At 33.6% G+C, this 17145-nt stretch overlaps 1 protein-coding gene across 4 annotated transcripts in view; it reads left to right on the forward strand.

The window, feature by feature from the left end:
- LOC129242504 (uncharacterized) overlaps positions 1-14153 on the forward strand; it is a 75002-nt gene extending 60849 nt beyond the window's left edge. The window contains exons 6-7 of one of the 4 annotated variants that reach the window (XM_054879176.1): positions 4398-4989; positions 12983-14153. In XM_054879176.1, coding sequence (XP_054735151.1) covers positions 4398-4989; positions 12983-13737 — 1347 coding nt within the window. In that variant the 3' untranslated portion in view covers positions 13738-14153. Of the gene's footprint in view, positions 1-4397; positions 6272-12982 lie in introns of those variants that run through there. The other 3 variants (XM_054879178.1, XM_054879177.1, XM_054879175.1) reach the window with 3 other exon arrangements.
- Positions 14154-17145: the final 2992 nt, after the last annotated feature.

Consider the following 17145-nt stretch of genomic DNA (forward strand, 5'->3'; position numbering starts at 1 on the left):
TAAAATTTTAATGTACAACAGAAAAGTACAAATAATTATAATAAAAAAAAACAATAAAATAAAACAATTTTATGCTGAAATTTCGATTTGTATTTTTAAATACATACTTATATAGAAGACATTGGGAACCGAAACTAAAACGAACGAAGCAAAATTTTTTCATTCAAGAAAATGCCATAGATTTCATTCAATACATCATTAAATAATTTTAGACAAATTTGAAATGTTTGGTATTGCTTGTACTGTACTTCTACTTCTAGTTATATAAGTGCTCGATTTGTCAACAATTTTTATTTGACTTCAATTAATGGAATTTTAATTGTTTTCTTTGTTTTTAGCTTTAGTTTTGTAAATACATTTACTTAATTTATAATTTTATAAACTAAAAATTAATTGTGTATTTTCTGGTAACCTTGTAATTGGATTCGCAAATAATTAGTGGCGTAACTGTGTGTGTGTGCTCAGTAAATTTAGAAATACATATAAAACCAAAATATTACAGCAATACGAAATTTATTTTTTATTTGAAACTCTTTCTTTTATATATAATTTTTTTTTTTTAATTTGAATGTCTTTCACTTCAAGTACTTCTCTGCTTATGCTAAAATTGTAAAAATAGTTTCACTTAGCTTTATACTACAACTCATAACGTTTTTATATTCTTATTATTTGTCGCGCATGATTTTCATATGTCAGTTGTATTTTGTAGCTTTAATCGTTATGGTTTTTGGTACTATGGTTTTTAAAAAAGCCCGTTCACCACCAGCAGTTACGGAATATCGCGTTAGAAGGAGGTGCACATAAAATCACGTTTTTTTAGTTGCTGCTAAGGCCAGTACATACAAAAATATAGTGCAAACAATTTCTTATCTGTCCCACTGCTGTTGTGTAAACTCTATCGAACTTTTCTGGGCGGAGGGGAAATGTAGCTCCACTGCTGTTGTGTAAACTCTATCGAACTTTTCTGGGCGGAGGGGAATGTAGCTCCACTGCTGTTGTGTAAACTCTATCTAACTTTTCTAGGGGGTAGGGGAAATGTAGCATTTGACTTGTATTAAAATTGTCATACCTGCACCTCACCACACAGTATTGCGCAGAACAAAAGCAGCAAACGTAAAAAAGCGACTTGTTGGAATATTCTAGCGAAAACTAAATTTTAATTAAAGGTTGATACATTTTTTTTTTATTCACTCCACTTGGGGTTCCGTAAATCTATTTTACTTTTTGGCAGGTTAGGTGATTAGCCTGCCGCTACCAGTCCTAAATAGTGAGAATGCCCACCTGTCGTTACTTAAGAACAACGCCTTCTAACTGTTTAGAGCGCCATTTGTGTTGTTGATATATAAATATTATATATTTTATTTGCTAGTTTCATGTATATAAAATAAAATAGAAATAAATAATTGGCGCTTACACCCTTTATGGCTATTTGGCCGAGCTGCTCCTCCTATTTGTGGCATGCGTGTTGGTCATGTGCCACTATTGGAGGGACCGACAGTTCCAAAGCGACTACGAACGGCACATATTTTTTTATGAGAAGCTGTTTTATGGCAGAAATACACGCGGTGGTTTGCCATTGTCTGCCGAGCTGCGAAAAAAATACTTAGAAAAAATCTTATTTCTATCCTAAACACTTCCGAGTGGCAGTCCCGCAGCAATCCATTCGGCTACGACGGCCGCCATGTAGGTGATTAGCTTGTCTGTCAGAAATCAAAATAGATTAACGAAACCAATGCAAAACTGAGTCTTGTCGAGACGGCACTAGTTTTGTTAAATTCAGCTTTTTTAGTTAGTACTAACCTTAGAATGACAGCTGCTAAAATGTCATGACCTTCTATTCGTTAGTTTGTGATTTATTGTGCTAAGAGTGACGCTACTATCGTTATTTTCAAAACAATGGGTCAAAAATAATTTCGTGTTTTAATTTTACACTGTTTCTTGATGGGGGAAAACTACCGTGCAAGCGAACCAATAGCTCCTGCTACGACTACGAACATGCCGACAAACTTCGATTATTTCTGTGGCTTTAACACATTTTCTTTAACATCAAAAGTGCCCAAAACGGAAACGACGAAACCGAAATTTACTTGTATTACTGCTACAAAAACAACAACAAGCTACAGTAACGGCTTGCATTTTCGTCTCTATCAAAGAAAGAACAAATGAAAAAAAACAGCAAACAATTTTTTTTGGTGTGAAATGTCACCTTGAAAATGAGCACAAATTTTAATTGTTTGATCGATACTTTAGGAGATATCGATCAATACAGCCATCTACCGAGAAAAAAGTGATTTCTTTTACCCCAAACTAGTATATAAATTAAATGATATGAGCGTTACGTTGCTTTTGTTTTGCACAGTATTGTGCACATAATTAAATGCCGAAGCCCGTAGAATTGTTTCTGAATGGTTATAGAGAGGAGAAAGAATGCAATTTCTAGTTAATATTCAAGGCAATGTAAAGTGTGTTTCATAATCAAAAGACACCTTTGGGATACAATTGTCGTTGTGTTATCCGAATTTTTTTACGGAGTCCTGAGAATTACAACATTTTCAAGCCCGCTGGAAGAAAATTATCACTATCATGTAGAGAACAACGAGCCATCATAAGAAAAGCTTCTAACTCGCCTAGGTCTTCCGCCAACTTGGCCGCTGTTGTTCAAAATAAGGTTTCAAAACAACAGTTTGGCGCACATTACAGAGGTGCAATCGTATAATAATATCAAAAATAAGAAAAGGACCTCATTTTTTGCCACGGCACAAGCTGGCGCGTCTTCAGTTTGCAGAAAAACATCTAGACACCAACTTGGATATAGAAAGATATTTGGAATATTTTTAATGTTGCTCAATTTCATATTATTTTTTAAAAAGGTTATATTTTCGGATGAAAAAAAGATGAAACCTTGATAGACCCGATGGTTTTTTTTGATTATTGAAGAAATTTGCGCAAGAGCCGCCTCTTATTTTCTTAGCGCAACTTCGGTGGAGGTCTGTTATGGTTTGGAGCGCATTTACAACGAGCTTAAAGTGGCAATTAAGGTAGAATGGGCTTCTCTGGATGTAAATTTACTTAAAAAGTTAGCAGAATCGATGAAAAAAGGTTATTTTGTGTCGCTAATGGATTAGATTACTAAAATAGAAGACGACAGAAAAAAAATTCCAAAAAGTATACTTTTGTTAAACGATCACTTTAATTAAAGAGGGTCTTATCATTTTGAAATGCCTGGAAATACGTTTTTGCTAAAAAAAATTTTTATGTATTAAGAATAGTTCAAATTTTTGTAATGAAACAGATAACTTTTGTTACTTTAACGATGTGTAAAATTTTTATTTTCCTCTGAAATCTATAAATTAAAATACTGTGAAAAAATAGGAGTGTCTTATAATTATGAAACGCACATTTAATTTATAAATTGTTAAATTTTAGGGTAGAACACCAACCAATCCAAACTTGGTTCGTTTCCTCTTTTACATTCATTTTTTTTTTTCAATATAGCGCTTGGCTATTTCAGCGTTTTTAGGCGTCTACACTATTTTTAAGGCTTAACAAATATTCTGTGCACTTATTTATATTTCGCAGCTCAGACCTGCGCAAGTTTCACAACTAAAACTCTGCTACTACTTTGATCACATTTCTAGTAACACAGACACAGCACAACATGCATAACACACATACGAAAGCACATCATTTCCTATTTTGCTAACGCACCCGGAATTATTGGCATAAAAGGAAGAAAGAACAAAAAAAAAAAGGATAAATTGCGTTACCTTTTATTTATTTTTGTTTGTGTTACTCTAATTCATATATAAATTACTTGTTTCTCATATTTTCCATATAAAAATTTGTTGCTGTGTATAAACCTGCTTTATTTTGTGACAAAGTTCATCGCGGCAATTGCAAATTTTTCTTGTTTAAATTTTATTTCTAAATGTAAAACAATAATAGCAAAAGAAACAATACAACTACATAAAACTAAGCTCGTAATTTTTTCTGCCAATTACCCTTTTTCTCCCCGAAAAAATCCCTTATCCGTACAACAACAACAACAACTGTAACAACACTCTTGGAACAACTGCCGCTTGGAAATGGAATACTGTGACTCTCACCTTTCTGACCTTTCCGAATAAAAACGAACGAAATATTTTTAACTGAACTCGTGCTACATACATACAAATATCTATATAAATATATATATACTGTTCACCAACCAACAAACTACACCAACTGCAAAAAAAAAAAATAAATAAATAAATGTTTAACAACACCAAAACACCTTTCGACAATGCAACAATTTATGTATATTTAAATATATGGAAAAATTGCACTTTCAAATCTTCATATGCTCTTGCGGTGCATTATCAAAAAAAAAACGAAAAAAAAAAATCAAAAAACGAAAGGTCCATGAACGTCAAACTGCACGCATGCGCACACGTTCCGAATGGTTTTTGGGCCCTATGGATAGCGAATTGACACTGCATTTGCCCAACACATGCAGCAATTGTTGTCTGGCTGCAGTTCAAAAGCAGCAGCAGCAACAGCAACAACTACAGCAGCACCAGCACTTTCAAACGCACGGTTATCTGGGCGGTGGCAGCACACGCGACATGCGCGCACATCGTGACGTCTTTGCCGCCGAAGATGACGATGAGAATAGTTTGGTGGTTAGTGGCAGTGGTGGTGGCCGCAATGGCAATGCTCTCTATTTATACTATAAGAAACGACTGCAACAACAAAAACAAAGGAATGTTACACAGCAGCAGCAAATGCATGCTGAACATATGGACACAGACGACAGCTGCAATTCATATGATCCAAAACAACAAAAACAAGTACAACAGCATCTACAAGTTGATGCCACCACAAACCTATATCTTGGTGGAGCACAGGCAACGGAACGGCGTTTATTAGAGCCAACATCAACCATTGCGGCTGCACATAATGGCTGTGGGCGGCGCGTGTATTTGGATGCGAGTACAACAACCAATATCGGTAGCTATGTTACCTCATATAATTCTACTAATAACAATTATATATATGATTCTAATGATACAACAACTAAAGCATCTGCTTTCACTACAACTACAACTACAAGTACTTCTACTTCTATTACTACTCCTACTACTACTACTACTACCACTACCACTACTCTACAAAGCAATCCATTTTCCACTATTACCAAACTTTGTTTCGATACCAGTCACAAATCTAACAGTAGTAGGGGAAATACTTGTAATTATATAGAGAATGCTATGTATAACAGTTCTAACATTGTAAACAATAACACTAACTGTACATTGTTAGCAAGTAGTCGCCAAAATCTAAGCAATTCGTCTAACACTAAATATTCACATTATAAACATTCAGCGTCAAAATCAACGGCGACACGATATGATCTACACCCACGCAATCATTACATCCGCTCACATACAAGAAACATGCAATCGCCTTCATATTTGCATCCACATTCACAAACACATAGTCATCAACGCCAACATCCGGAGCAGCGACGTTGTTCAATGCTGCCCAGTCACTACCATTCGACCGATTCCGTGCGTTATTGTGACGTAGACTTAGATGTTGAAATTGTAACTGAGCCGCCAATGCCCTCGTCGTCATCGTCACGCTTGTACTACAGTCCGCGTAAGCAATTATTTGCGGCTAGACGCTGTAATTCCACCATTGATCTTTACAAAGCTGATTGTTGTAATGGCGAAGGTGACAACGGTGCTGGTGATGGTGATGATAGTGACGAGCACAGCAGTGATATCGATCATAATTACCTAACATATTCCTTGCCCAATGATCACAACAATGAGGCCGATTTCGATGCATTTGAGGTGTCGGCAATAACGCAGCATCAGCCAGCATCTTGTGAATCATATGCCGCCGATTCAACAGGTTTTTTGAGTGCAGTTGATACTTCTGTAGCGACAATCACTACAAGTGACGCTGGACGTGTTTTGCCACTTGGAGCGCGCGAAGAAGTCGATTACATTCATACATCCCGTTATAGGCAGAGTACACCGCGTGTGCACCGTCGCCAACAACAGATGCGACGCCGGCAGCGTTTAGCTTCTACATCGACGCAGTATCAGTCGTTGAACTCAACCAATGCTAACAGCCTACTTACGACGGCGGGCGGTGGCGAGAACGGCAGTGGCAGCGGCAGTAACGCGCGCATTGAAAGCGGCAGCCATTTCGTTACAATCATCTTCAATGTTTTAGACTTCTTATTTTAATTATAATTTTAAGTAATTAAAATTAATTATTCGAATAGTTGCGGCTTTTTTTGTAAACAATGCTTTTTTTTATTATCATTCCGAAGTAATAAAATTTGTGTTGTGATTAACGACACTTTTGGTTACTATTACTTGCTTTAATACTATTTAGAATATTATATATTTATTCTGTGTTTAATTTAATGTCTGTGTGAATATGTTGATGTTGTTATTTTTTAATTTGATTTTGTACAAATATTAATACTTTAAATGCTGTTAGGCGCGTGCATTTAATTCAAATTTAATACTTGGGTTAATTAAAGAAAAAACACATTGAAAAGTTCAATGCGAAATTGCTTCATTGATTTGCTCAATTTCATATCCGAAACCCTAAAAAAAGAAGAAAAAAAACTATCCTTCTCTTGCTAAGTTTATTGTGTTATAAGTAGATAATTAGATAATTCTTAAATATCTATAATAAAAATATAAAAATGTGGCGCATATGTATGCATATCCTTGAAAAGTGTTTTTGCCGAGTTTTTATCCTAGTAGTTGCTCTAAAAAAGCTCTCTAAAATGTTGTAACTTAACTTGCATTTCTATGCAGCTTCTGAGTTTACGCGAATTTTTTTCATAGCAGAAAAAAAGTGCAGTCGTTTCATGGAGGAAATGGGCAACATTGAAATGTTTAAGGGGCTATATACAGTTAGAAGGTCGAAAAAAACGAATTTTCCAGAATTTTTTCTGGGAAAATTTTTAAATTTATTGATCTAAAAATTTGTACACATATGTTATCTTTTAACTGTATTTTAAGACTTAGTATTAGTAAAAATATTTATTTGGATAGGAGCTACAGCTGACTGGGGGAGCTCCCCTCAAAAAAAAAAAAAACGTTCTGCGGTGACCTCTGAACTGGATCCTCTGAAATTAAAAAAACAAACAGAGTTCGGTTAAGTAATGTTAAATCTAGTAACTAATCGAAGGAATAAGCAAAATAAATTTTTTGACAAAATGGCGGTTTCTCAAAAAAAAAAAAACCATTTTTGACCAAAATTTCAGTTTCTCAAAAAAAAAAAACAATTGATTTTTGACCAAAATTTCGGTTTTTCAAAAACAAAAAAAAAAAGTTGTGTCACCAAAATTTCGGCCTAGATGGTTTATAAAAAAAAAATATTTATCGGTGAGAAAAAATCTAAACTAAATCTAACTAAAAAATATATTTAAGAAGCTCGTGTCAAAATTTGAGATTCATCGGTTTATCCGTTTTCGTGTAATGCTGGTCACCGACTTTGAAATTACCATTTTAAGAAAAACGCGTTTAAAGTTTGAAAAGCACTTTCAAGCACTCTGAAACACCCTTTCAAATTTGCGTGTAACTTCACCAGAACGATATTAAATTTTCTGTGTGTAGTCTTAAATATAATATATGTAGGTATATTATAAAAAAATAAAATAAAAAAGTCGATTTTTTTGAAAATTCTAACTGTATAGAACCCCTTAATTCTAATTCAGGTTAAAAATTATTGAAAAGCAACGAGAATTTTGAGCCACTTTAAACTTGCACTTTTTTAAGCTAAAAATAAATAAATAATTGCCATCTACACCCTGCTTTGGATGCTTGTGGATATGGAAGTAGCCCGGGCCTTCTCCTATTTGTGATGTGCGTCTTGATGTTGTTCCCCAAATAGAGGGAGCTACAGTTTTAAGCCGACTCCGAGCAAAAGTTTAATGGGCCATAAAACTGCTTACCCAATTTTGTTTTAATTCCTATTAAAAAGTTTGAAATTTTAATGAAAATTTGTCCAACTTTTATAAATTTTGAAACTTTGATTTAATATAGTACAACGTTTGTTGTAGAAGAGCTGAGCACTATTTTGAATTATTAAATGAAAATAAAGAAAATTAAAAATTAAAAAAAAAAGTACTTGAAAGCAAGTAGTAGTACAAATAACGGAATTCTATTATTTAGCGCATAAGTGTATGTGAATTTGCTACCGCCTTTCTTTTTATAAAGCAATTGATGCAATCAAGATTCAACGATATTTTTTGCCATTTTTGTTCATATTTGATACACAAAAGGTTATAAATGCTCTTAGGAAAAAGTGTTTCATATTAAAATTTCCCCGAGTCTCGGCTTCATTTTAACAGAATATTCAGAGCGTATACGCCAATCAGGGAAGATGCCATGGCGTTATTTATAATACACAACTAGTTATAAGCCACCATTAAAGGTACATTACAAGCTCACTTTTCTCTTTTAAATTCAAAATACAACAAAATATAACAATACAACAATTGTAAACAAATCGTCAGCTGACATCCTTGAAGAGTACAAAGTTTTGTAATTTATATATGATACATAACCTAAACTCGCAACCTATTTGATATTTTATCATCATTCGCATACTTTTCCCCTGTATTAAACGTTTTTATATTCGTAAAAAACAATTCAAATGCAGGGCTTTTCGGGTTAGCTAGATTATAAAAAAAACTCACTTCTAAATAAAAAACTGCTTTGAAAACGAGATTGTCCTTGTGTACATAACCTTAAAATTTGTTTACTCTAGAGCAGGAATTAAAGAATTATAGAAGTTAGTTCCGCTTCTTTTTCCCAGATGGTATTTTAACTATCTCACGGAAACCATCTTTCATATGTTTTGTGCTGTCAATTCTATGTACCGAAAATTCACGTGTTTTACCCTCCGTCTGACCAGACTTTTCCAACTTTGGACGTGAATTTAACATACCTTTTTTCTATTATAGCAACGACTTGAGCTTCTACGTAGCATTTTAAATTTAATTTCCTATCGATTTATGGATATTAAAACCTTCTAAAAAGGATTCTCGAATAGGACGAAAAAAGGCCAGACTCGGGTGCTCAACCGAAGGTTTTAAAAAAGGTGTCCAACTGAGGGTTAACGTTTCAAAATAAACAATTTCAAAATATTGAAAATTAAAAAGTTTTTGGTTACTCATATCTTCGCATTTCTTGGCTCATTACTGTTCTCAATTAAAATTCAATTCTTGTAGACGCCTTCAGTCTAAAAGTGTACGAATAAAAAAAAAGAAAAAACAAATGAAAATTAACAGTTCAGTAGTTTAAAATTATAGTATTTGAATATAGTATTCGTCTTCCTAAAGTCAAAAACATGAATTTACAAATTTTCAGAGTTGTGAGTTAATATGTTGGATTTATTAACCATTGATTGTTCTATGTTAAACCAAAACCCAAAATTCCATGCGTACAAATAATTTTTAATATCATCTAATTTTACAAGAGCAATTAACTTTCAAACTTGATTTTAAAACATTTAAATTTCTCCGATATGCAATTTATCCAATGGAAGGAGGTTGTGTAAAGCTGTCAAAACACCCATAGTGACAGCTCATTGCATGCGATAAAGCGGTTGATCGCATGAGGTCTGCAATGCACGGTCTCCATTTGCATTATATCGCAAGAGACGATTTGCGAGCGATCGATCAGCGAGCGCACGTCGAGACAGGGTGTAAAAGTAACTGCTGAACTTTTAAAATATGGTATTTGGAATCATTAAACTCGTTGTTTGCATAAATCAATGACCACTAAACGCAATATAATATAATAATTTACTATTTTGGTTTTTAAGAAGATGCCTTCAAACGTAAAAATTCTACGCGCTTAATCTCTTAACATCAGTAATATTGCATGCCTGATAACTGAGCTGTGCAGGTTCTGTTAAAAATATTAAAGCGGAACTACCTTCAAGAACCGCAAGATTTTTTCATGCTCTAAAGTGAGGTTAGGTACAACTAAATTGTTTATGGAATGTAAAATAAATAATTTTTAATGAACTATTGCTAGTATTAATAAGCGAAATGAAATTAAATCGTTTGAAATTAATGAATTAAGGAGAAATTGTTGAAATTAATTAATTAAGAAGAAATTATTGAAATTAATTAACTAATTAACATTAATTGAAAGTAATGAATTAACAGAAGTGTAACGCGTAATTTTAATGATTTTTATGCATACAAGATGAAATTAGTTGTAAACATTCCGGCAGTTATTTACTTCATACGCGCCAACCTAAATCCCATCAGTTTTCTCCATTGCATCTCCATCATCTGCCTGTTATCAAAACGGGGCTTTAGTGTTACTTGGGGAGTGCCAGACCTGGAGAGTATCTAGCTCAATTCAAACCTATAATTATAATGTATCCACGTATTTGGGAGTAAAATCTGAAATTTTACTTTTTTAATCTAGTTTTCGTGAAAATCTCTATTCGGTTTTTTTAATTTATTTGTAAAAATTAGGTCATTGTAATATTGTCCATGTAATAAAAAATTATATCGAATTATTTGTCATAAATACTTGTATGTACATAGTTACGTTATATGTATTAAAAATGTGTCGTTTAAGTTTTTTACTTGAGGGCATACAAACTATTCATGCGTTTTGGCATTTTAATCGGTGTATGCTTTCATAGCAATTTAAATAAATAATTGTCATAGCGTATAAATGTGTGCATTTTTTGTTCATGTCTTGTTTAAAATAAATATATTTAGTTTTTCTTAACACTGTGCGTTTTTTCGTGTTTTTCTGTTATTTATGTGGTTAATTTTATTAGTTAGTTCGTTAGTAAATTTGATAACATTTCGATAGTTGTCGGAAAGATAAAGACTTTAACTACTTTAAGTTTTTGGTTGCGTTAAGGGGTTATATACAGTAAGAAGGCCGAAAAAAGCGAATTTTCCAGAATTTTTTCTGAGATAACTTTTAAGGCACCTTTCTGGTCTAGAGACGTGAAAATTGAAAGCGTTGAAAGTTGAAGGAAAACAATCGGTATCAATTGAAAATCGTTTTTATTCATTAGATCAACAATTTAAACAAAAATATATTTTTTTTTCCATGACAATAATAAAAAAATTGCTTCCCCTGGCGTAACACATGCCACTGATTGGGCTGCTCAGGTACGTCTGGAAAAAAAAATTGATCGATTATTCATCAGGAAATATGTTGCTTTGGTGCGTAGCAAAAAAAATTCTAGATATTTTATCTGTTTATTGGAAAAACAAAAAAAAAGGATTTTTTTCACGTTCTCGCTTTAAAAAAAAATAGAAAAATGAATTATAAAATTATAATTCTGCTACCCGCGAGAGCAACAATATTAAAAACTCAAATCAATCGGTTCGGTACTTTTTGAGAAATTACCAATGCCAACTCGGAAAAAATAAATAGTTTCGAGAAAAACAAGGTTAACGCGCTTATACCTGGGCGTCGTACTCCAAACCAGTCTTGTTTTAAAGGACTGTAACGTCTAAACTACAACGAATTTCAATATAAAAATTTGCAAGTATATGTTTGAAAGTATAAACTATCATAACATGAAAAAAATAGATTTTTCGAAATTCTAGACCAGAAAGGTGCCTTAAATTTATTGATCTAAAAATTTTGTACGAATGTTATGTTATCTTTTAACTGTATTTTAAGACTTAGTATTAGTAAAAATATTTATTAGGAAAGGAGCTGCACCTGATCTCCGGGAACTCCTCTCAAAAATACGTTCTGCGGTGACCACTATATCTCTGAATTGGATCCTCTGAAATTAAAAAACCAAACAGAATTCGTTAAAGTAATGTTAAATCTAGTAATTAATCGAAGGAATAAGCAAAATAAATTTTTTGACAAAATGGCGGTTTCTCAAAAAAAAAATCGATTTTTGACCAAAATTTCCACCTAAAATTGTTTATAAAAAAATATTTGTCGGTGAGAAAAAATCTTTGATCTTCGAAATACTAAAAAAATATATTTAAGAAATTTTTTTGACAAAATGGCGGTCTGTAAAACAAAAAATCGATTTTTGACCAAATTTCGGCCTTAAATTGTTTATAAAAAAAATATTGAACGATGAGAAAAAATCTTCGATTAATAACTAAAACCTAAATCTTAGATTAAGAAACTAAAAAATATATTTAAGAAGCTCGTGTCAAAATTTGAGATTGGTTTAGCTATCTTCGAGTAATGTTGGTCATGCGTGTATTTCGAATTTGCGTGTAACTTCGAAAATATTTTCAGAAGCGATTTTTAATTTTCTGTTTGTATTCTTAAATATATGTACATTAAGAAAATAAAATAAAAAAAATCGTTTGTTCGAAAATTCTAACTGTATATGACCCCTTAATGTTTTTCATTTAACTTTTTTTTCGAGTGTTTAAAGTTTTGTTTATCTTTTTTTTGCGTATGTAAACAACCATATTTGTCTTCTATGGGGTTAATAAAATTTGTGTTCGTTTTTTTAATAATTTTAACCTTCTCCTGCTTTCATGAAGCATACAAAACTATATATAGACTAGACAACCAGCAAATTAACCATAACCCAACAATTTCTGACTCACACACAATAGCAAAATGCACTTGCAAAAAGTATATCAGCTAATCTCTCATTTATTTTTATTGGCCTGTTCCATTTGCGGCATTTTTATGCAATACAAATATACAGACAATAACTGTATTCTAAAAATTATTATACTTATTGTTTTTTTGTTTTTAAAAAAATTTTCCATGCTTTTTCGCCTATAAAATATAATTATACCTTAATACCTTCTATCTTACCATTTCTATCTATTTTGCGAACTCCCCGTGCCATGACTATTCCACCTAAACAAAACCTGTGTAAATGTCCACCAACTGTATATCGACCCAAACGTCACGTCACGTCAAACAACTGACCAATTCCACGCATGGGACGGTTTTTACATATGCGGGTGGCTATGCGGCTCTCATAGTTGGCAACATCCGTTTGAGTAATAGCGCCGAGTCCATTCAGTATTCTGCTACAACCGTACGACGTCCATCCACTCGACGTTTAATTGGCGTAAACGTGCCACGACAGTACCCGTTGCGTTCCTCATTGCGTCGGCACAGAGAAAAGCAGGTGGGTAGTGGTAGCACAGTCAACAACGGTAGTGGCAACAGTGTCGTGGATAGCAATGGCGTCCTCACCGGTAATGTTTCCGCAGTTGGCGGCAGTGGTTGTATGCTGCCAGTTGCTACAGCACCACCATCAGTGCGAAATTCCATTGCGGAATGTTGCGGCAATGTCGCTTCAATACATGACAGTAGTCAACATATTCTCATACCAACATTTCCATTTAATCGCTTGGAAGACTGCACCAGTTCACTTGAACGCAAACAGCAATTTCTAGCTGGCATGGATGGTGAGGCACTCGTTGTAGATGGTGAAAGTTTAGACGACGGTTGCGTCGTGAGTTGCGGTCTTGATAGTATGCTAATGGACACTACTGAAACTATGAAAGTCTGCGATAACCTAGAGCCAACATTCGCTGACGTAAGCGGCAACAATAATTTGGTATACACGACAGGCACAATAAATAATATTGCGCGGAATTTGGAAAACGTCGTTAGTTCGCCACAAGTGGGACATTATCATCAAAAAATGGCAATACAAAATCAGAGCAGTGATGATGCCCAAACGGAAGCGGGTGTTTCAACTATAACATTTAAAGTGCCACGTGTATGAGAATAAAAAATAGCATAGCAGAATTAAGGTATCTGAAGCAAAATAATTATTACATGCGATATAATTCGTTAAACCGAAAGAGTGCAAAAGGGATGCAAATATTTAAGCTTTGCAATTGTGTGCAAGTAAACTATGATACTTATTTAATAGAAGTAAGCTACGGGAGTTTATTCTTAATAGGAAAATGCCAAATTAAGTGCATTTGAAAATTAAGGGGCAGTAATGCATTAGCTATGAAAAACTTTTCCCTAAAAATTTTGGCATCATAAAATTCGATAGAGAAAGAATGCATACAAATATTATTTATATATACAGGGTGTTCGGTGGCAGAATTAGGAACAAAAAGCTAAATTAAAAACAATTACTATAATAATAATAAATGAATATTTTAGGTGTGTGGATCGAAAAAAGTGAAATGTACATACATATACAATAAAATGTAATTTAAATAAATTTAGTCGTAGCAATATTTTGTAATGTACATAGAAAAATTAAGAAAATTCTCAAATAACAAATGTTAAGTTATTTACTTGATTGCATGTATGCATATATGTATATATACGCATCGATAGTAATTGAGAGCGTAATAGTATAAATTTTGCTGATGAAACAGTTAGAAAGAAGTGCTGTAAATATTTACTAAAAACTGTAAAATAGCATTGCAAAAGTGTCATTGCATGCATACATTTGTATGTATGTATGTTTGAGTATAACACATTATTTACCGGTATACGCTATAATCAGAAACAAAACAGAGTTAAGCTTCAGGCAAATCTATTTTATCTCCTTCAAAATATGACCCGTCTGAAGTAACACACATGTGCTAACGTTTAACCTCCATGCACTCCTAGTAGGCTGACGACGGGATGGCCTTCAGCTCCTTCGTCGCATTCTCTTTGATCTCCTCAATCGATTGAAATCTCTTTCCACGAACTGTTAATTTCAACTTGGGAAACAAAAAGAAGTCGCACGGGCCCTATCAGGTGAATACGGTGCTTGCTCGATGGTATTTAATTGGTGTTTGGTCAAATAATCCTGCACAATTTGCGCTCAATGCGATGGCGCGTTATCATCATACAAAATCCAAGAATTGTTTGCCCACATTTCCGGCCGTTTGCGACGTACAGCATCTCTCAAACACTTCAAAACGGATAAATAGTGACAGATGTGTGTCTTACAGTCCTACGAACATAAGAAAAAAATATGAACCGGTTCCCATGTGCGCGGTTCGTTTAAATTAAACATTCTCGGTACTTTTTGATCATAGCTAAATATTTTATTCTCTATACTTGTACATGTGCTTATGTGTGTATGTATACAGTGGCACAGTAAAGTCTACATACCCCATTGAAAAGCGAGGTTTGGAGATTTCTGTGAACATTGTAGCATTAGAATATATTCCAAACAAATCCAATCTAACAACAAACAATAAATTTTAACAAAAAAATTTTAATCCAAAAATATTTATTAACAAAAACAAACAAAATTCATTTTCCAAACACAGAAAAGTCTGCATACGGCTTTCTAGTGGAGTACACAAAATGCAGTTCTGTACTCAAACAGTGCTACCAATCACTTCAGGCGTCTTTACTAGATACCGTTAGTTAGAAAGAAGTTTAGTTCTTCGATATTAATATTGTAGCTGTGTTAATTTAACCAAAATGGGTAAAGAAATCTGTGTTAAAGTACGAGAGCTAATTGTGAAATATTATAAGGAAAAAAATCTTTAAGAGAGATTGGAGAACTGGTCGGACATCCAAAATCAAGCATTCAAACAATTATTCGGAAATATAATCACTCTAATAGTGTAGAAAACAAACCAAGAAGTGGTCGCCCACCTAAACTGACTCCTCGTGCTAAGCGAAAAATATTGTTAGACGTGCAAGAAAATCCAAAAATAACAGCAATAGAAATTGCAAAAACCCTGAAAAATCAGGATATTGCTTCAGTGCATCCAGAAACGGTGAGACATTTATTGAGAAGCAATGGAATCCACAACCGTGTGTCTCGAAAGAAGCCATTCATCAGCAAAATAAATATGGTGAAACGAGTCGAATTTGCTAAGAAATATATTGATCCATACGAAGATTTTTGGGCTTATGTTTTATTTAGTGACGAAAGCAAGTTCAACTTGTTTGGCTATGATGGCAAACAAAAAGTATGGCATCGAAATAATGAAGCATTATTGCCCAAAAACTTGCTTCCTACGGTGAAGCACGGTGGTGGCTCCATAATGGTTTGGGGCTGCATGTCAGCAGCTGGGGTGGGTAATTTTGGACATTGGGTATATTTGGACATTCTCAAAGATAATTTGAAGCAATCCACGAGTAAACTGGGTCTTACGGCGGGTTGGTACTTTCAGCAAGATAACGACCCAAAACGTACCGCTGGTGTTGTCAAAGAATGGCTACTATATAATGTGCCCCATCAACTTCATTCCCCACCCCAGTCACCGGATTTGAACCCCATAGAGAATTTATGGGATGAATTGGATCGTCGCATTAGGAAAAGGACAATTAAAAATAAACAGGACCTCAAAAATGCTTTACTTGAAGAGTGAAATTTAATTTCGAATAATTACACCAAAGTATTGGTAAATTCCATGCAAAATAGATTAAATGCTGTTCTAGAAAGTCGTGGCGGATCCACCAAGTATTAATTCTGTTGTCTTTTTATTTCCTTTTAAGTGAAACACATTCTTTTTACAAAGTATGCAGACTTTTCTGTGTTTGGAAAATGGATTTTGTTCGTTTTTGTTAATAAATATTTTCGGATTAAAATTTTTTTATTAAAATTTATTGTTTGTTGTTAGATTGGATTTGTTTGGAATATATTCTAATGCTACAATGTTCACAGAAATCTCGAAACCTCGTTTTTCAATGGGGTATGTAGACTTTACTGTGCCACTGTATGAAATTGCTTCTGAATCGGCGTTTCTTAATTAAAAATCTATTATAGGCTATGTTCAGAAACGCATTATAATGCACAGTACTTGCAGCGCTGGCAGCACTGTCAATGTGACAATTCATGCAACTGATAGATTTGTTGAAAAATTGCAAATAGATTTGTTGCATTTATGAACGCGCTGTGCAGTAAAATGGAATTGTTACTAAGTTTGGTCATGGACGATGTATGTGAGGAAAAAACCGATAGTCTTTTATTAAATTTAAGAAAAAAAACCGTGTAAAGCTTAAAAGAAGGACATATCTTGTCAAAAGTTTAATATCAAAATGGAAAATACCCAAAAATAAGTCTTTTTTTGAAGCCATTATGTTGATTCTCTACCGGATGTATTGTTTCTTTTTTTTATTCGCTTATATGTGATGAGTAAATTAGAAAATTTTCACTGGGCGATGTTTCTATCTATTTTTAAATCTTTATTAGCTTTTTTTACTTCATCTACGACCT

This window comes from Anastrepha obliqua, chromosome 3 (assembly GCF_027943255.1).
Source record: "Anastrepha obliqua isolate idAnaObli1 chromosome 3, idAnaObli1_1.0, whole genome shotgun sequence".
Classification (NCBI taxonomy): domain Eukaryota; kingdom Metazoa; phylum Arthropoda; class Insecta; order Diptera; family Tephritidae; genus Anastrepha; species Anastrepha obliqua.